The sequence below is a fragment of the Desmodus rotundus genome, chromosome 7, assembly GCF_022682495.2.
Source record: "Desmodus rotundus isolate HL8 chromosome 7, HLdesRot8A.1, whole genome shotgun sequence".
Taxonomy (NCBI): domain Eukaryota; kingdom Metazoa; phylum Chordata; class Mammalia; order Chiroptera; family Phyllostomidae; genus Desmodus; species Desmodus rotundus.
Genome location: NC_071393.1, coordinates 110,622,506 through 110,643,673, shown reverse-complemented (window position 1 = coordinate 110,643,673; position 21,168 = coordinate 110,622,506). Strand labels below are relative to the sequence as shown.

Below are 21,168 nucleotides of genomic sequence, written 5' to 3'. Positions count from 1 at the left end.
CTATTTATTTCCCCCTTTTATTCTTCTTCCATCTACCTGGGTTGATGCTGGCAGGTGCTATTTCTGACACTCTCCATTAACCTTGCTAACACTGTTCACCTTACGTTGGTGTTTCCCTGAGGACCCAACACAGGCTGGCATCCCTCCAAAGTGGTTCCTAAGCTGCCACACCTGGTTGGTGGCTTCAGTCAGCACCAGCACACAGCAGTGTGTCTGCAGCAAGCAGAGGCTGAGTCTTGCAGCCAGCCACACCGAAGGCCTGCCCTCCACACCGCCGTGCCTGCAACAGGTGCAGCCAGGCCTCACAGCCAGCCGGGCCGACACCAGCCTCTCCTGGCAGTGTGTTCAGAGCAGTTTTGGCCCAATCACAACGGAAGACCTATCAATAATTACTTTAAATGTAAATGGACTAAGTGCTCCATTCAAAAGACTTTAGGTGGCCGAAGTCTTAGGGACTTAGGGAATACAGTCAATAATATTGTAATAACTTTTATGGTGACAGGTGGCTACTTCTCATGGTATATAAATGTCAAATCACTGTTGTACACCTGAAACTAATATAATATCGTATGCCAACTAAACTTTAATTAAAAAGAGCTTTAGATTCTAGAATGAACAAGAAAAAGCAAAATAAAACATAACCCATTGTCTCTATACCCTGTTACTTTCCTAGCTACCACACATTAAATTTTGATTTCCTGTTTCTGTTATTGTCAATGGTACCACTGTCTTCTCAGCTTTCAAACATTTAACTTTCTTTTTTTCCCCTTTGCAGTCCACTATCTTTCCAAATGTCTCAGTCATTAAGAACATCCTAATCAATATCCTCCTTGACCCAAAGTTTTCATTCACTCTCTTATCAATACTGCCCATCCCCCAATTTCAGGCAATCAATATGTATGAGTTTCTGTAAAGGCCTTATAATTCACTATCTTGCTTATAAACTCCTTCCTTCTGAGAAATAAAACAGAAACATCAACTTGCAAGATAAGCTGTATCAAACCATGACATATAACTCAAGCTATCTATAAGGCAAATTATTTTAACAGAAGCTTGTTCAGACCTATTGAGACTGGACAAATTGAGACCATGGTTAAGTCTACATGGGCGCATATGCTGTAAAGATAAGACTATTTCAGCAACTCACTTATTTTATAAAATCTTGACTAGTTTCTGCCTAGACCTTGCTTACAGACTTTTACCTTAAAGCTACTCCATGACAAACTCTCAAAATCCTGTAAGTATCTTTCCGTAACTTCCCCTTTTTGAGACACCACTGAGACTTTGTCAAGGTGATGCTCTCCCTTGCTCAGAAATTTTCACGTATCCAGTTTTGTATGATCAACGAGTTTCCTTGGTTGTGCCTGGATTAGGACTTTGACAGTCACCGAGCTCCTGCCAAGACTGGGGCAGGACCCCGCGCCGTCAGCGGTCTCATATTGGATACGCTGCACTTCACTGAGGTCTCTCGAGACCCTTTGCTTGGGGGACTCTTTATGTATTGTAATACATCTAGCACTGACGCCAAAGCAAGCCATATTCATTTTGTTTGTTGTAAGAATACTGTTCCCAAGACTTTTTGATTATCTGATTCACTTTGTCCTAATTTTTGTTTTCACATTGTGGGAAAGACAGCTAAAGGAATGGGGAAAATTTTGAGGTAAAGGGAAGGCAAAATGAGGGAACCCCCATCTAGTTCAGTTTGACAAGTATTTTTTTAGCTTAATTTTTTTCATAAATGTCACCAGTGAGGTCCTCTGCCAGGAGTGAGAAAGTAGGGCTGCTGCTGAGGTTTAAAGGGGGTGTTGAAGGCATAAATGAGCTATCTCCTGCAGGAATGTACCAGGAAATCAACAAGACAGCTATATCAGAATTACTGAGCAACGCTTAAGTGCCAGGTTGATATTAAATGGTAGAAATTTGCAGTGGTAATTTCAGTTTTATGAATTTTTTTCAGTAATGTTTCCTGCTTGGGAACAAAATTGTAGGTGGAGGATGGAGTCATCCAGTTTCGGCATTAACGTAGTAAGCAAGGAATAGATTAAAGAAGTGAAGTTACCTGAAGTGTTAGTGAGGCAACTTGAACGTAGTGAGCCATGGTCTTCAATCCAGACAAGAAGTATAATATAGCTTGAAGAGAGTAATGCACAATCTAACCTGATAGACTTCAGAGACTTCTATTGAAAAGTTGGAGAAATGAAATTTAAGAAAGCTCTAGTGGGAAGCATTGTGGCATAGTGGGAAAAAGTTATTACAGCAGGACGACTTAGCTATGAAACGAGGCTACAGCACTTACACAAAATATTTTAGGAAAATTGCTTTGTTTTTGACTGTCAGTTTTCTGGGTAATTATACTAACCTCATAGTGTTACTTTAGTTATAAAGCACATAGCAGCTCTGGGTATAGTAGGTACTCTACTTTCTAATCCTTCTCTTCTTAGTGGGGAAAAGGATTTGAAAGATTCTAGCTTTATAACAGCGGTTGCTTGTGGAAGGCCCCAAGTCACGTTACATAAAGAGTTTAGACAGACCATACGTATCTAAAGTTCAGACTTGCTTGTGCAGGCCTCTGCTACTGACCGTGGCCAAGAAAACTATAAAAAAAAGGAAGAGAAAGAGAACTTGAATGAAGGAATGAGTTAAAAATATGGCTGCAGGTAACTGAAACAGTACCTTAAAAACTAGAATACCAGCATCTACTAAAGGAATAATTATTGCTAGTACTGTAGGTAAGTAGAAAACAAACACACAATTTGACTTCCTGATGATTCTGGCAGCTGGCCAGCTGCTGTCCAGTCCAGAGACCTGTAGGTCCTGTCTAAAGTTTAATGAGGATATGAATGTATCTTATGAATAGAGATGCTGTCATCAAAAGTCAAAATTAGAAAATGCAACTGGGAAATATAAAGGCTGGTAAAGAGGAGGAAGATACACGTACAACTGCCTCCTAAGTGTAAACTCGCATCTCTTGCCTTCTATTTATACGTACTTCCTAGCTGACTTTAGTTAGCCTCATGATTTTAAATATGATGTATATGCTAAAAAAAAGAAAAACTCCTACTATGTATATGCTGGTAACTTCCAAATATACACCTTTAGCTCTGTTCTTTTTCTTAAGCTCCAGACTACATATGTTAATTGCCTACTCAATATTTCTAGTAGGATTTCTAAGAAGTATCTCAAATTTAACATGTCCAAAATAGAATCTCTGATTTCTACTGCCTAAATTGTTCTCATTTGGGTAAATGATAACTATCCTTAGAATTGCTCAGGCCAGAAAGTTTGGAGTTCATCTTGACTCCTCACTTTCTCTCATATCCTGCTTTGAATTCACTCACAAAACTTATTAGGCTTTATCTTCAAAATATATCTTGGATCTGATTATTTCTCACCATCCCCACTGCTCCCTCTCTGGCCCAAAGCTCTTGCTAGAGTAGGGCAGATCCTTCTAACTAGTCTCTGCTTTCTTCCTTTTCCTTCCTATACAACATACCACATGGAAGCCAGAGTTAGCATTTAAAATTTAAGACTTGTTATATTAAAAAAAGAGACATGTTATATTTCACATTATGTTTTCCTTCCTCAAAATGGGCTATTTAGAAAAAATGATATTATTTCTGTTACCTCTCCAACCTCATCTCCTTTTACTTCGCTGCTTTCCCTTTATACTCCAGCCACATGACCTCTTTGCTGTTCCTCAAACAGAACAAGCATGCACCTTACCTCAGGGCTTTTCTGTTTGTTGTCCCTGCTGTTTGGAACACAATTCCCTTCACATGTCGTGTGCCCTCAATGCCTTCTGAGTTCCACTTTAATTTTACCTTATCAGTGAGGCCTGATTACCCTATATAAAATAGAAGACTTTATCAATCAGGTCAAGACAGGAAAACCAAAACTCCTCTAGGTATTTCAAATGGAAGGGGGTGCGAGAAAGGAGGATTTAATACAGGGAATTGGTTACCAATGTATTGCTTACTAAAGATCAGTAACTGCAGGAAGTCACCATAATCCCCAGGGCTTCTGGTAGAAAGGGATGTTACTTAGAATTAAGGAGATTATATTTCTGGTAATTTCTTTCCACCTTCAAATATCATGTTAATGCACCCCAATGGCAAAACCTAACTGTACCACAGCTGGAAATATAGCCTGGGAAATAGAGTTTTCAGGCTTCCAGCCTTATTGTTTACGGGAAAGTATAAAAGGGCTAATGTGGGGTAAGTTTTAACAGGTAATACTTGGCATATACCTCTTCTACTATCACTCTTTATCACCTGACCCTTCCTTTTTCTTCATTTCATTTACTACTATTATTTGTTTATTGAATATCACCCTCCCAATCTCACCCACCAGAATATAAATTTTGTAAGAGCAGGGAACGGGTCTACTTTACATGCTGCTATATCCCCAATAGTCAGAACAGTGCCTGGTATCAGTATAGCGGCCTACTAAGGGGAATGGGTGGTGGGAATGGTCTAACCCAGTACAGAGTAACATTTTATCACTGGTATTGTTTAAAGTTGCCAGTGCATGGTGCTAATAAAAAGCAGACTGACCTGTAGTCAGTTTTATTATTGGTTTCTAATTTTCTACAGATAATGCATCTTCAGAGTAAAGGATTAATGAAAAATTTATCCATCTCTAAGGATAAAATTGACCTTGGGCTGACTTTATAACACTTTTCTCCTGAAAATTTAATAAAGATGAAATGTCAGCTTGTTACTAGGCAACATTTCTATGGTAAAAATGATAAAAAATAACTTGCATATGTACTGGAAGGAACTAATATACAAATAAACTATAAATACCTAGTGGGAAACTAGAGCACTGGGCTTCCACGAATGTGATAACCCTTGTAAGTGGGCATTTCTCTCGTGAGGAACCTAGAAGATGCCTAAGATTGCAAGAAATACTAATTCCTATGCAGGACATGGAGCCCCTAAGTTGGTGGCTCCCACACTCTTCTAGTAAAATTCTTGTTCCCTTGCACCCGAATGTCATTTGAAGAACAGAGAAAATACTCTGGGACGGCTATGCGGACTGCCAAGAAGACTGGTCCCACTGAAGAATGCCTGTTGCTGCCCTCTTAGTGCTGAGTTTCCTCCTCAATATCAAAGTACACTGGTTCACAGTACAGCGTATTTACATCCTATAAGCCCGATGTTTAGGAAAGAGAACCCCTGGTGGGAATTCCAGCATTTAATTAATTGTTCAAAAACATTAACTGAACAAATGCATGACTTTGGAAACATGCCTAAAATTGTATAATTACTGAATAGTATTAACTAAATTTTAACATACACAGTTGAAATCAACAAGACTGAAAAAGTTGTAGTCTACAGAGGCTACACTGTGGTAGTTGTAGTCTATAACTGTACCTCCCAGATTCTGGTATCATTCCCTTATCCTGTTGTAGTCACAAAATATTGGGTAGGTTTTAAGTATGGTATACCTAGACACCTTGTATGGCATTCTTTGGCTTGCCTAAGGCCACCGTACTGCTTACCAATATACCACGCTGAATTCAAGAACTGGACATGTGTGACGCCATACATATCAGGGGAAATAGAACTAACACTTAAGGAGAGTTGTGCTATAAACGACTAAGTTACAGACTTGCCACACTGAAAGACAAGTGTAATTTCTTTTGGCCTCTCTGAAAATAAATGAATAATATTTTTCTATTGTTTTTTGGCTATTTGAGGATCTCAAACCTTTAGGAGAGACACCATGCTTTATTTATCTCTTTTATCCAGTTTCCAGTATAGTGCCACTCACAGAGGTACCCAATAAACATTTGTTGAATGAAACTACATGATCACAGAGAACCATAACAGCTAATTTTGGATTAGAATAGGGGAGGAATGTTGAGCTATGTCGAACCAGAGATGATAGAATTTAGAAGCATTACTTCCTTGGAAAACCACTAATACAACAGGCCAGAGAGAGTAGAGGAGGGAGGTCACACAGAATCTATCAAAGCCTCTCCAAGGGTTATCAAGTCTACGAGAGCAGGAAACTAGGACTACAAATTCTTCCTTAGATTTCATAATGTAAATTCCTTCTCTATTCCTTCACCCCATCGCCTTCCCTACCAGCAGTGAGTAGCTTATAAAAGAGTATAAAAGATAGCTTTAAAAAATACTGCCAACATACTTTGGGGGTAACTGCAAATATTAGTCCAGCCCTACAAAAGCATCAGGAAGAATACAAGAAATATAACTGAAACAAAGTTGCCTAATAACTAGTTATTTATGAGTTTGCTCATTTTATTTAGTTTTCTCACTTAGATGTGTAAAACATATAAATAAATCACAAATAAGAATAGTTGATTTAGTTCAAAATAAATTACTTCCTGATGCTAAACATAGTGTCAGTTGGTCCTAGGGAAATTAAAACCATCACTATGTAATCAACTGAAAAGAATGTTTGGGGTCAATCACTAGTTTTAGGGAATGACTAGTACACATATACTAGGAAGTAAGCAAATCTAGAATGTTGATTTACCTCTCCATTAGGAAAACAAAATATTTTATTCTTTTTTTGTTCTTTCCGAGAGAACTATAAGGGTATACAGAGAGCCTTGAAAATGTTCATTCCCAAGACATGAAAAGATTAAAAATAATGGTAACAAATGGCTTACTTTCAGAACAAAGTTAAAGCTAGAGAAAGAGAAGAAGAAGGAGGAGGAGGAGGAGCGAGAGGAGAAGTAGAAGGAGAAGAGAAAAAAATCCTGTTAATCCTTCTATAAATAGTAAGGTTAAAGGAATTAATTTTAAAAAATATCAATAGTTTCTGATTCTCATCTTAGGCTTTGAATTTTCAGCAGATTCACTTTTCAACATTCTTAATTTGACTTTAGAGTCTCCAACTGAATTTCTGTATAACCCAAGCAAAACAGGAATAGGAAATATTTCAAGAATTCTCAGAAAAAGATTGACTAAATTCCCCTTCCTAAGTCAGGGCTGAGATGACATTTTGACATATTCTAAATAGCATGCCACTAGAGATGCTATCGTTAGAGGGAAAAAAAAACTTAATTATCAAACCCTTCCTGGTGATAAAGATCACTTGGACTTTTAGCAGGAAGAAGGTTAGTCACAGTATTCCAATTCCCTGAATTATTTCCCACACAGAGGTGGCCTGTATCACAGTGGAGGGGGCACAATTCATTGTCCTAATAGACTAAGCACTGAGTTCGCACAGCTGAGTATCTACAGCAATCAGTCGACATTCTTATATCGTACTGTGTGTGTGGAAAGGCCATTGGTTGTAACATTTCATTCTAATAAGTGAAAGGAATTATTTATATGTAATTTCTAGTTCTTCCTTTTCATCTTCTGCACTTGAACTATCCCGAAGCCAATTTTTATTTCTCTGTCATAGGAACGTGGTAATATCTGTAAGCCACAATGTTCTACATACAACACAGATGTCAGAAACACTTTTATCTGAAAGTCCCATTCCCCCCACCTCCTTTTTACCTCATTCCCTGTTGACATGACTGCAACCACCGGGAACTTATTAACTTCAACCTCCGTGACACCTACAGTTGCCAGAAGACCAATCTCTGAGGGGCCCATGTGGGTTCCTTTGGCCAACACGCATTCTCCTCTTTTAATGTCATGGCCAATGGGTCTGAAAGTCAAAGTAGAACCATAAGCATGATGAGAAAGAGTAATATTTTCTCAACTCAGAGGGAAACTTTAGTGTCAAAGGAGGACACTCATGGGGAGAAAAATGGCAAGAGATGAGTCAGGAGCAGAATAAGGAAAAGAAGAGATTCTAAAAAATTCCATGCTTTTAAAATTAAAAGTATTAAATCACATAGAAGACAGAAACAGGATTTGTATCTATTATTGCTAAACAGGAATACGGTACTTCATATTTGAAAACTATTTTACAAATTGCTTTCTACCACGTTATTGTCAAAATCACCAACCGCAAACGTTCTTTGATATAAAGAAAGAAATTATATGGCATTAGTGATAAAAAGTCTATAGATTGTTAGTTTTGTGGTGAGGACAATAATGTTAATGAGACTACAGCCATGGAAGTGATTTCCATTTGGGTCCCTTAGGTTGGTCCAGTTATGTGTTCATATCAGTCCATTCACCTTGGCCGCTTGACATAGGGATGGGAGAAGTGTAGCTTTGTCGCAAGGAGATTTGAGCAAATTAGTATGAATGAAATCAGGGTAAACGTATTCTGTTGTAAGAAAAATGATGTAAAGTATATGCTCTACTTATGGTAGGACAGTGGTCTCATCTTTGCTTCTGACTATTTCATGTGCCTTTACCATCTCCATGACAATGTAGGCAAGGCAGACATGGGATGTAGAATCCAGAAAATTCATTTTCCTACTTGTTAAAACCCTGAAAGCTAATGGCTAATTGATTGGGCTGTGGATTTATAATAGCCATGCCCTCCTCAGTTCAAGATCATGTAGGAACAAAAGTTAGCAACACATTCTATATGTTATGAACTTGCCTGATATCTTGGCCTGGCCGAGCTTGCACCAGAATTCGGACTTCAAGTTCTTCAGTGCCCTAGAGTAAGAAGAATTCTTGTAATTTCAGACAAAACAATTTAACAGAATTTCTGATCAGTAAAATTTAACTACTCAGATGCTTTTATCATCAGACAGGCCCAGAATATATACAAATATAGAGGAACAAAAAACCATTTGCTAAACCCTTCGAACATGATGAATTTCTATCACACGTTCCTGCTAAATTAGGTTTGATGCCAAGGAATAAATACAATATTTTCAGATTTAAAAAAATATATACCAATTAAAATACTGAGTCTTATTTTGTATGTAGCATTCTCAAGGAAAACTAATTATATATACATGGGAGGGGCAAAAGTAGGTTTATAGTTGTTTGTATGGAAAATAATACAATTAATAAATAATATGAGAATAAACTGTATTACACACTCACAAGTGTAAACCTACCTTTGCTCCACCCTGTATATATATTTGGCTACCTGAATAGATGCAGTGAATGTGTAAGGAGATAACCTCTCTCTTCTTTCCCAAGAATCATGGGTTCAATACTATATGAAGGTCCCCAAATTATCTGTAGAAATTTCAGTGACGGACTTACCGTTTGCCTGGTAGGACATTTCTGTAAAGTAATAATGATCATCAATTTTACACTTATGGGCTGTGAACAATATTGTGACATTGCATCTGTGTCTCGTCATCTGGCAGAGTCTGTGGATGCACATGCTCTGCTGGCTTCTGTGATGGCCATGACTCTGCCGGACAGTTTTAACAGCAAGCAACGTGATCTGTATTCCAGGAGTTGCATTTTACAAGCCTGACATGTGGGAAGATGATATAAAAAGTCCCTAGGGCAAGAAAAGTGACCATCTCTCAGCATAGCCAAATTCTACTACGTGCCAGACCAGGAGAATATTAACTCCAGCTTTTAAAATATGAGATATCTTAAACTTCTTCACAAAACAAGGAAGATAGCCAGTCATTAAAACATCAGTTGAAACTATTTTTTTTTTTTTATTGGTGGCCTATCCTCTGGTTTCAATAATTGCCAGTAGATTCAGTGAAATGAAGGCCTGCTTAGACCAAAAAAGGTCCCAACGTCCTTCATTTCAGGCAATAGAGGGAGAACTGGCATGAATTTAATATTCCCAGGCTGTCATTTGGTGGCGCACATTCTCCTGAAGTACAGATACCAGAGCTGAGTGCCACTTGGTTCAAATGTTTGGCTTAGTGCCACTTGCCCAAGTGTTCTTTGTTAAATTCTTCCCATTAAATTCTCCTTCACATTTTATCAGAAGGTAGTTTCAATTAAAAAACTTCTCAGCCAGGAGGTATGTCAACAATTAGTACCTCTGCTTTTCTGTCTTGGGGCAGTTTCTTTCCCTGTTTGCATGTGAAATTTCTTGGAACAAATGTGGTTCAAATTCTGGTATAATCACAGTGATGATCATAAAAACATCTCCTATAACAAAAGATTTTCAAGCCTAAGGCAATTCCTTATTTAGTGGAGACCCATACACTACACTGTAAAATCCTCACATAACCAGAAACACTGGGTTGATCTCATAACCACTGCAGAAAATGGGAATGACTTAAAATACTGCCGCAGGAATGCAGAGATAAGACCTGGTGATGACGTACATCATCAGACTCCCTGATAAGTTCGGTATCTTCTACTTGTACTACTGCATCAGCACCGCAGGGGATGGGAGCACCTGTTGTAACCCGCATGACTTGTCCAGGCATTACTGTCTGCGTCGGCTAGAAACACAAACATGTAAGAAAGACTTGATTTACTTTACTGCCGCAAAGGAAAAGTAACATTTTCCTGCAGGAGATGTAACATTTTAAGAAACAAACCATAAAAGGAAAGTCTTACAGTCTTATTCATTTTGGGCCAATGTAATGAAAGCTACCCACACACAGGTACACGCACACCAAGAGGCTTTACCTTGATTTATGGTAACGACCATTAGATAGATGTCTTTCTTGGTACTGTTTCCCTTTGGAAGAACTCCACTTAAATTTGCCACTACTGTCTCTCACTCAAATAATGTGGTTTTCTTAATACGTGTAAAGTGACTTGAGAATTGAGGAAAAAAAAATGCCATGCAACGTGATTTTTGTGAATGACAATTATGAAAATCCAGCATGCTAGTTATTTCCTGAAGCTCTGATATTTGAGAAATGTAATTTGTAACTAAACTTTTTGGTTAATTATATAGGCAAGTCAGAAAAATCAAATTATTGCCCTTGAAAATCTTTCTAAAACATATTAGTTCACCTTTCAATTAATAATCAAAGTCTAGTTAATGTAATTAATTTAAAAATTATCCCAGTGTCTGTACTGACTTAGGTGGAACACTACAACCAACGTTCTCACTGAACGGTACAGGAACCTGGCCACAGGGCCTGCCCGGTAAACTGCTCCCAGCACAGGGAGAAGCTTATTTCTGTAAGCTCCACCTCATAGGTCTGATCAGGTCTCAGAAGAGTCACTTGTCACTGGCCATGTTTTAGGTCAGAACTGGGGAAAAAATGCTTCAGATTTCTCCTAAAATAAAACTCTGAGATAATATTAATTCCCCAATAAAAACATATTCCTAAAGATCTGCTTCATAAATATTTATTTAAAATGTTAGATCACAACAAAGTGAACATATTTAACACTACTGTACATTTAACAATGATGAAGATGGTATTTTTTAAGTTATGTCTTTTTAACAGATTAAAATGATTTTTAGGAAATAGCTAAGGAAATATAACTCTCCACTGGATATACAACTGAAGTAAAAGTGGACATTTATTTATTAGAACAGCCTTAAAAAGCTGCTTTCAATATTATCACTACAAACAATGCCACCAATGGTATTATTGAACCCTCACTCTGTGCTAGGTATAGTGTTAAGTGAAATATTACATTTTGTTTCTATAACAACCTAAGCCTGATAAAAGGCAGGAATTTATTTTATTTTGTTTGCCTCTGTAGATCTCATCATTGTACTATCCTAGGCTAAGGTCTAAAAGGCTGACCTCTATGGACTATTTCAGCCAGGTTCCCATCACTGGCTTCTGGTTAGGTAAAACCAATGGGAGGGGCCAAGAAGTGATTAAAGGGGAGAAGAAAGAGAAAAGTCGAGTTTATATTCCCTTTGCTCTTTCCCTGCGGGCTACAGTTTGGTGAAGGCTATGTCTCACATCTACTACTGAGTGGTGGCCCTGTCCCATAGCTATGAATCTCCATGGGTCCAGGTACCACTCTTTCCATTTGCTTCTTTAGACCAAGAGGTGGTAATGGAGTTTCACTGTTAGCTCCCAAGTGCTTCACATTCCTTTGCTAGTTTCCCTTAACCCATTTACATCTTGGATATAGTCCCTGCATCAATCTTCATAATCACCCCTTTCCAGACATATTTATTGCTCTATCATTCCAAAGCCTAGAAGGTACCTGGCACAAAGTTGGCAGTCAATAAATATTTCCGGAATGAATAAATGAACATGAGTAATCTCATTGTCACAACTACATGAAGTATGCGATCCTTGGTGGTTTACATCTCGGTGTTGTCCCGCTTTTCTCCCACAGTCAGTGGAGAAGGGGATTCTTGGGATTGAACTGTGTATCCCCTTACTCTATACTCTGAAGAAAGGACATTCCAGGCTTATTCAGAATTGTTGTATTTTAATGTAATCTTTTACCAAGGTATTGAATAGGATTAAAAATGAAAAGTTTAGGGCCCAATACATTCAAATTTCTTCTTTAATTTTCAACTCCATATACTACTACTACTACTACTACCACCACCACTACCACCACCACCTATTGGCAGGTGCATCTCTTAATACACTGTATATGACCATTTTTGTAGTATGACCACTTCTGATGAAAAGCACTGAAGATCTGATATGATATATGTGTTTTTTAGCAGAGATGCTAATGCCAAAACAATCTTCTGAGACTGTGGAAAAAAGACATTTAATATAGGCTAACAATAGCCGGGGGGGGAGTGGGAAGGGGACAGTGAGGAGAGGGGATTATAGGAACTACTATAAAGGACACATGGACAAAATCAAGGGGGAGGGTCCAGGTGGGGAAGGGAGGTGGGTTCAGCTGGGGTGGGGTGGAAGGATGGGGAAAAAAGGCATACAACTGTAATTGAATAACAATAAAAAAAAATATATTGGCCTAACGAGGTCTTTCCTTTGCTGAAAGTGCTTTTTGCCTAAAGCAAAAAGTAAATCCTAAAATGAGTTTCAGGGCAGTTGCTTCTTAAGCTGAAGTGCGTTAGCATGAGGCCCTACCTTTGGGTTCAATGTACCATATTCTGTGAATATACTTTAAGGTTTACTGTGGTTATATGTGTAATTTTTTCTACTTCTTAGTTAAATCAACACTTATGAAGTGTTTTTGTGTGATTATTAAGTAAAAAATTTGGCACCTCTCCAAGACTAGTCTAAATGGTAGATAAAAGATTACTACCAGCTCACTTATATTACATCCAATGTAAAAGATATTATTGGATATGTAAAGACATTATATATCCACTTAGAGTGGTTGCATAAACCGCACTTGAATTGAATCAACTACAAAACTAGCAATATGTGAAGTACTTCTTTTAGATTGTTAACTAGTAACTAGTAACTAGTTCTTTATTTTTTATTGATACACCTATATGCTTTATATAAAGAAAAAGAGTTTAAATCTTGATTTTTCTGGGGAGAAAATGCAGACAACTGTAATTGAACAACAATAAAGTAATTTAAAAAATCTTGATTTTTCTTTAATGGATATATTAAACTGGAGTTTCTGAGCTTTGCCCAATGACAGCACTGTACACTTAAATAATATTTTCTTTGAAAGTGTCCAGCGCTGATCAATAGGACCAAGCCACAAGCTGTTTAAGACCAATTATGCTGGTACAACAAGAAACTATTCTGTAAATCACTGTCTCAGTGTATGCAATGGCACCTCAACGCTCACGTGTATGTACTTTCAGTAAGTGAGCAATTTGGCTCATCTGTATGATATGTGAGTTAAAAGAACATACAGGTAATTTGAAAAAAAAAAAAAAACCACCTACTTTTTCTTGGTGTAATTTTGATATTTTCCCACCAAACTTTTATAAGAACTTACAAGAAGTTGGCAACTTTTAAGTTTCACAACTTTTCTTGTGCTCCTAGTTCTCGAGAACAGTTGGTGGTCTTAACTAGCAAATGAAGTTTATGACGTCCACAAAGCCCTTAACAATGTGCCACCTGTCCGTATGTATCACAGGCTGTGACTACCACAAACTGTCTGCAGTTCCCCAAGCACTCCATGCACTTTTAAAAACACTTCTGGAATGTAGTTCTACTCAGAACATCGATGTTCATACGGGAACAAAGAATCATCCAATCACAGGGCTGGAAAATGTTTGTTGGCATATCTGTGAGACATATGAACAACACAATGTCATATATCAATAGATGAAGGTTCTTTCAGTTAAGGAAGAATTGGTTCTTCTAATGGGAACTGTCCTGTAATCTCTTTGATAACTTGTCTAATGATTCTCTAAGATTTCCCTTACAATGGTGGTGGAAATTAGAATTAGACCCTGCAAGTCCATGGAACTGAAATCTTTAAGACCTATCAAGGCCTATGAATCTCACCTGCTCACCAGCTTGGGATTCCCCAATGATGAAACGATCTCCTGGGCCATCAGCAGCTGTGAGATGAACAGAACCAAGAACAAACATCAGAATGGACCTATAGCAAGGAATAAAAACCTAGTATTGGAATTCTAAAATTTGACTCAAATGATCATATAAGGATTCAAGAAAATAGAACACATTTCTGACCTCCTAGCCTAGATAATGGCTTTGTTACTTCTGGTTCGGTATCCAAAACTCACAAGTACCCATAGAAGTATTCCTAATTTGTGCTCTCGGTGTCACTTGAGATGGTTAGTCTTCCTGTTGTTTGATAATTTACACATGTACTTTTAAAATAGGAAGTTCTTTTTGCCTATCCTTCTAAAATATCACCATCTCCACATTCATGGATATCACTCCATGATATATCACTCATTGATATATATACATATACATATATATCAATATTTCTCCATTTCTATATAATTTTAAAAGTATTCCATAATATTTCCTTATGTATCACCACTTGACCTTCATAACAACCCAGTAAAGTAGGAAAAACATACATTCTTTTCTTCATTTGACATTTGAAGGAAATGAATCACAGAATGAAGGAACTCAGGTAGAAAAGGTTAAGTGCATCGAACAAGTTCTGGTTAGCGGTAGGGCGAGGACTAAAATCCAGTCCTTAATTCCCAGTACAGTGTGTGTGCGCGTGTATGTGTATGTATATGAATGGGTCAAAACGTCATTTCTGAGTCAGAACGCACAGGCAGCGCTGCATCACGTTTTCCACTATTTTTGAATGGGAAGAAAACCTTTCACAATTGAGATGAAAAAACCCGAATTTTCTCACCCATTGTTTTTCTACATACAATACAGCAATGACTGGATAAAAATATTCCTAGAGATAAATGCATTCCCAAGGGGTTTTCACATATGATACGGATTTCAGACCAATACTACTGAAATGGCAATGCCTATCTAATGAGTTTTATGATAAGGACAATTAGTTCTGTGTTATCTGCGTACAGCAAGGGTTTGAGACACATACACAGAAAAGATAACACTGTCTTTATAACTATTTTAATTATGTTTGCAATCATGCCGATAAACGATAAAAAGTATTTTCCTTTTTTACAAAGGGACATATGAAATTCATTATTTCTCTATGTGACTACAATGTTGCATTTTTACTAAAGGCTTATGAACGATACTGTTTACAACGAGGCACTCTTTTTGCACAGATGGCTTTGGTTAACCTATTGTGGAGAGAGACAAGAATTAACATTGGGTATATTCTATGTACCAGATGTTGGACGTTGTGTTCCACAGACACTATCTCAGTTAATACACTCTTGGTTTTCTTGTGTGTGTGTGTGTGTTTTTAAATTGTTACTGTATTTTCAGTGTTCACTTGTAAAAAAGAGAACAGTACTACTGCATAGCTATTCTTATTATGCTGTTTTCATGGGCTCCTCTTTGTTAAAAACTTTTTTAAAATGAACAATTTTAAACAAACATAGAAGTCATTGCTTCAACTATTATCAACATTTTACCAATCTTGTTTCATCTATTCCCCCCACTTATTTTTGCAGTATTTTAAAGCAAATTGTGATTTTCTTACTGTAGACGATAAGAAGTCAGTTATCTTTTGGAGGTCTGCACTAAATGCATCTCAAATGTGAATAAATTTATTTCAAATTACTTTTCTACTAAAGGTATTACCAGCTTGCCATCTCTCAGTAGCAACCTAGACATTTTCACTTTTTACTTCTTTGCAAGAAGGGAAATTTGCTGGTTTTAGAGTAAAACAAAGCTGAATCCAAACCCTACTCATCCTTTCGGTCCTGCCTCTTATCAGCCTCAGGACTTTCGGCACATTGCTAACCTTTTCTCTAGCCTTCAGTTTTCTTGTTGATAAACATGGGGGTCATCATTCTTTAAAAATACTAACACCTTCGAAAGCTTTTCATTCCTTTCACTCATTCACTAAATTTCTACTGTCGTCTATGCCCCCAGTGTCACAGAGGTGCTGGGAGAGTCAAGAGTGAAACCAGACACTGTTTCCATTCACAAGTGAAGGTGAGCTGTGAAATCAACCAGTAAACAATTTTTTAAAATGAGAAATAATAGAAAATATATTTCATCACACATGGTAAGGATAAATACTGTTTCATGAAATTTATTTTTATTTACATGTGTGTGTGTGTATTTGTGTGTATTGTATATCATTGGCATGTACTGTATACTTTATTTAAGGTGTGTCTTCCTATGAGTGTGGTTAAAATAAAACTCTAAAGCCACTGAGATAACCTGGTAGACAGTTATTTAAGTAATTATATTAATGAATATATAAACACAAATTAAGAAAACCACACTAAAGGAACATGGTTTTATGAGAGCACACAATAAAAGTACCCAAACTACACTGGAGGCTCTAGGAAAGCCACCCTGATAAAAGGATTTTTGACTTGACTATGAAGGATGAATAAGGCTAAGTAGGCAAAAGGTAGGGAGGGATGTGTGTGTGTGAGAGACAGAGGAGGGGGGAGCGAGAGAGATATGAAGTGGAAAGTGCTCTATCTGAAGCTCGTCACCTAAAGACAGCAGTGTGTGTAAAGGCCTCTGGTTCCTGACCTCCTTGTATCTTATATTCTTGCCACCCTCGGCTTCCAGCACTGTAGCTTCCTGAGATGACTCGTATTTCAGCTCCGTAACATGTGCTCCTTCCATTGCTTGGAATGTCCTTTCCTTATTCCTGTCTTTGATGCAAAATTCTCAGCTTTTAAGACTCAGTTCAAATGTCACTTGATATGATGTCATATCTGACTCCCCTTCCTTGAGAGTCACCTACTTCCTCTTTTGTTTCTCCAGTTTATTCCTCAAATAACTCTATTTATGGTTTCCTAATATATTTGCAATTATTTGCTTATTTTTTCTCAGGGAAATCCCTAGCACTTGCTGTAAAATAGGATTTCTATACATGTTCAATATGTGAAGTATTCAAAATGTCCAATAAATAAATGAGTATGGCTTCTAAGACTCTTTTCACAAAGATGCATGCATGAATAAACAAATAAATAATATTTTTCAACACAAAAAGCTGTATTTTGAATGCCTTTCATTTTCTGCTAGGTATCCTGTTTTCTACTGTGTGTCAACAGTCACTATCTTTAGAATGTTTAGAAAGACTGCTCTGATTAACTTCATGTAGCTTAGATTATGTTGCTAGTGACCCAGTCAAGCATAGTGTCTAGTTCATCATTAATACTCAATAAATATTGTTAAAAGAATGAAGACATGAATTTGGCATTTTCATAATACTTAGGTGGGAAGTTTGTAAATTGATTGTATGTGTTACTATTGTGTTTTATAAATCTTTAAAAAATACTTTCATAACTATATATTTTCTCTCTTAGGAGCTCTGTAGAAATAGAGATCATTTCCTCTATTTCTTTTTTGAAACCCTCTTCTCTTCAATCTTCCTCCTGCCCCTGTAGCCTCACACACGCAAATGCACACACACTCAAAATGTTCACAGCGATATTCTGCACAAATATTCTAAATAAGTGTCACTGAATAACGAGTGGCTGGAGATCATCTGGGGCAGGCCTGGTGGAGAGTTCAGGGAGGCCAACATCTGAAGGAGCCCTTAAATGATTCTAAGCAGTAAGATTAGGGAAGGTGCACTAACTGGGGAGAGAATATGTGCTCACTTAAACTATGTTCTCCACCTTGTCCTGGGAAACAGGCCTCTCTACTGAAGGCTCAGTCAACCAACATTACAGAAGGCTCTTGGAACCAAGAGAGGAGTCAGTTTTTTTTTAAAAAAAATTATTTCCCTCACAATAGTGATTCTTAGTCCTTAATGTGCATATAAATCACCTGGTGATCTTGTTAAAATACAGATTTTGATGCAGTGGGTCTGTGATAGGGCCTGAGGTTCTATACTTCTAACAAGTGGATGCTGATACTGCTCATTCATGAACTACTCTTTTTGGGGAGCAGAGAGGACTGCACTGGAAATAGACAAACTCAGACTAAGAGAAAACTTAAGGAATAAAAAAATCAGTGAACAACTGAAGTCCTGATTTTACATTAACACTAAGATTCACTATTTCTTATAAGACAGAAAAATAATAACCAACATGATATATATTTAAAAATATTTATTAAAGACATAAGCAAAAAAGAGAAGTTGCCATTTTCAAGATGAATTTTACAAGCTTGGGTGTGAGGGAGCTGAGGTGGAGGAATAGTATTATGAACCTAAAGCTTGAAATAAAATTAAGCCACAGTATGCCGTTAGAAAAGATGAATGGATTCCAAGGATTTCTGTAAAGGTTTAGTATCTTCTTTACCTGTCTCCCCACCCCATGTCCCCCCTCCCCCGCCAATTCTGACATCTCTGTTAATAAGTTTTCTCTTTCTGTTTTATAATAGTAGAATTTAATCTGCAGAAAGTGGTAAAGCAATATAAACCAAATCCTAACAACAAATGCGTTATATAAGCAATTTATAATGCTTAATACTAGATCCTGAAGCTGCTCCCATGTCCACCCTTTTGTTAACGTCCAGAAAACAATTTTAAGTAGTCTTATTTACCTGTTTATTTAAAGATTTATGATTATATCATTTGATATAAAATTAATTCCATTAGGTAGTTCTTCATTGTGGCAACGTATAAAACACAATCTTCCCAAGCCATTTGCTATAAATTTATTACTTGTTTTCATTTTCCATCCACATGTGAGCTCTCTTTAAGCCTCATCATTTCCATGTTAGGGCTGAATAAAGTGAGACTATAGAGATAGCAGAGATCCTAGGAAATAACGTGAACAGAGGAAGAAGGCAGAGGGATTAAGAATTTGTTTATTGTGCCCTGGCTGGTGTGGCTCAGTGGATTGAGCAATGGCCTGTGAACCAAAGGACCACGGGTTTGATTCCCAGTCAGGGCACATGCCTGGGTTGCAGGCCAGGTCTCCAGTAGGAGGCATGCGAGAGGCAGCCACACATTGATGTTTCTCTCCCTCTCTTCCTTTTTCCCTTCCGCTCTCTAAAAATAAATAAATAAAATCTTAAAAAAAAGAATTTGTTTACTTTGATAATGGAACCAAACTATCTAAGACCAGGATAATAGGCAATAATAGGCAATAATAGTATTTATGTGTATACTAAAATTAAGATTATAGGAAGAATTGGGGTGGGGAAAGGGAAGGTGACAAGACTAGCACAAAACAACTAATACTTGCTGCAATTATACTGAGGGATCAAATCAGGTGAGCTGTTTGGAATTTTAAATCTGTTGCCTTTTCTTATGGAAAGCAGGGAGCTAGGAGAAAAATGTTCATTTTGTTCTTAGTATTGGAAAAAGATATTGTTTCCTTAAATAGAGTATGAATTAAATTAATTATTCCAAATTATGTCTCTGCTCACACAAGAAGTACTCCCATATCACAAGGCCTCTTCTTCATCCGGAGCATCCTATAGTGGAACTCAATTGGCTGTCAAATGAGGTGGAGAAGCAGCTGTGGCCAAAGAGGTTTTGAATGGCCAAAACAAAAACCCTGGAACATGACTTTCATGAAGGACTAAGAACTAGCTTTAAATCAAAAAGGTTACACTGATAAATAAATAAATGGAAAAAAAGGTCATACTGAATTAATCTAGTGGAAAGAGGTACAACAAAATGTTAATAGTGGCTAGGCAGTGAGATAATGGGTAATTTTACATGTTCTTTTTCATTTTCTGTGGTTTCCATAAGCATGTACTTCAATCAGAAAAAAAGAGAAAAACCTTAAAATTTACTTTACCCAAATGGCAAGGATTTCTCTTAATATACCCTTCCAGAATTGTTTGTAACATGTAGTTATCAGAGTAATTGCTGGCTTATTATAATTTTCCCTTCTTCTTAAATGATCCCAAAACAATTTCTGAAGGGATAAGCCTTTCAAATTGTACATTTCAAGAAAGCTAAATCTGGAATTCTGAGATATTTTTGCCTTTATTGATGTGTAAGAAGAAATTGTGTAAGAAAGTTGTGTAGTTTCGTTTTTTTGCATGTATCTAATTTTCCCAGCACCATTTACTGAATAGACTGTCTTCACCCCATTGTATGATCTCTCCTCCTTTGTCAAATATTAATTGTCATATAGGCATGGGTTTATTTCTGGGCTCTGTATTCTGTTCCCTAGATGTATCCATATGTCTGTTTTTATGCCAGAACCATGTTGTTTTGATTACTATGGCCTTGCAGTATGGTTTGGTATCAGGTAGCATGATAGCTCCACCTTTGCTCTTTTTTCTCAAGATTGCTGAGACTGTTTGAAATTTTTCGTGGTTACATAAAATTTTTGGAATATATGTTCTAGTTCTGTGAAATATGCCATTGGTTTTTTTTTTTTTTTTTTTTTATGTAACAGGATGGGCAGACCTAGAGGCTATTATGCTTAATGAAATAAGTCAGAGAGGAATCTAAAGAACAAAATAACCAAACAAAATTGAAGCCTACTCTTACACACAGGGAGTGGCCTGGTGGTTGCCAGAGGCGGGGGGGGGGGGGGGTGGGGGGAGTCGGGAGACTGGGGGAAAGAGGTGAAGTACAAGTTGGTAGTTACAGAATAGTCATGGGGATGTAAAGTAAAGCAGATGGAACACGGTCAGTAACTAGTATAGGTCCAGTTGGGTACTAAAAATATCAAGGGAAACACTATGTAAAGTATATAATTGTCCAACCACTTAGCTGTAAACTTGAAACCAATACATAATAATATTGAAGTAAACTGTAATTAAAAAATTTAAAAAAGGAGAAATTGTAAGATAATAGGAATCCACTCACATCTCTACAGGAGAGTATGAATGCATCAGGATGATTGGCTTAATGAATGTGAAGGGACAAATAACTTAAAAATATGAAAATATTGTATTGATTCCAACTGATAATATGCTTTCATTTTCTTTTATCTTTCAAACTCACTCCCTCCTGAATGCAGTTTTAGGTTTATTAGGTCCCAGACTTCCTATTATTTAAA

The 21,168-nt window shown here is 37.1% G+C and overlaps 1 protein-coding gene across 3 annotated transcripts in view; it reads right to left on the bottom strand.

The window, feature by feature from the left end:
• Window positions 1-21,168, bottom strand: part of GPHN (gephyrin) — a 437,816-nt gene that overhangs the window by 55,474 nt on the left and 361,174 nt on the right. For all 3 annotated transcript variants that reach the window (XM_045201246.3, XM_071222011.1, XM_024568512.4), the window contains 4 exons: window positions 14,153-14,208; window positions 10,148-10,267; window positions 8,488-8,546; window positions 7,482-7,635 (listed from right to left, as the gene is read on the bottom strand). In XM_045201246.3, the coding sequence (XP_045057181.1) occupies window positions 7,482-7,635; window positions 8,488-8,546; window positions 10,148-10,267; window positions 14,153-14,208 (389 nt within the window). The remainder of the gene's footprint in view (window positions 1-7,481; window positions 7,636-8,487; window positions 8,547-10,147; window positions 10,268-14,152; window positions 14,209-21,168) is intronic.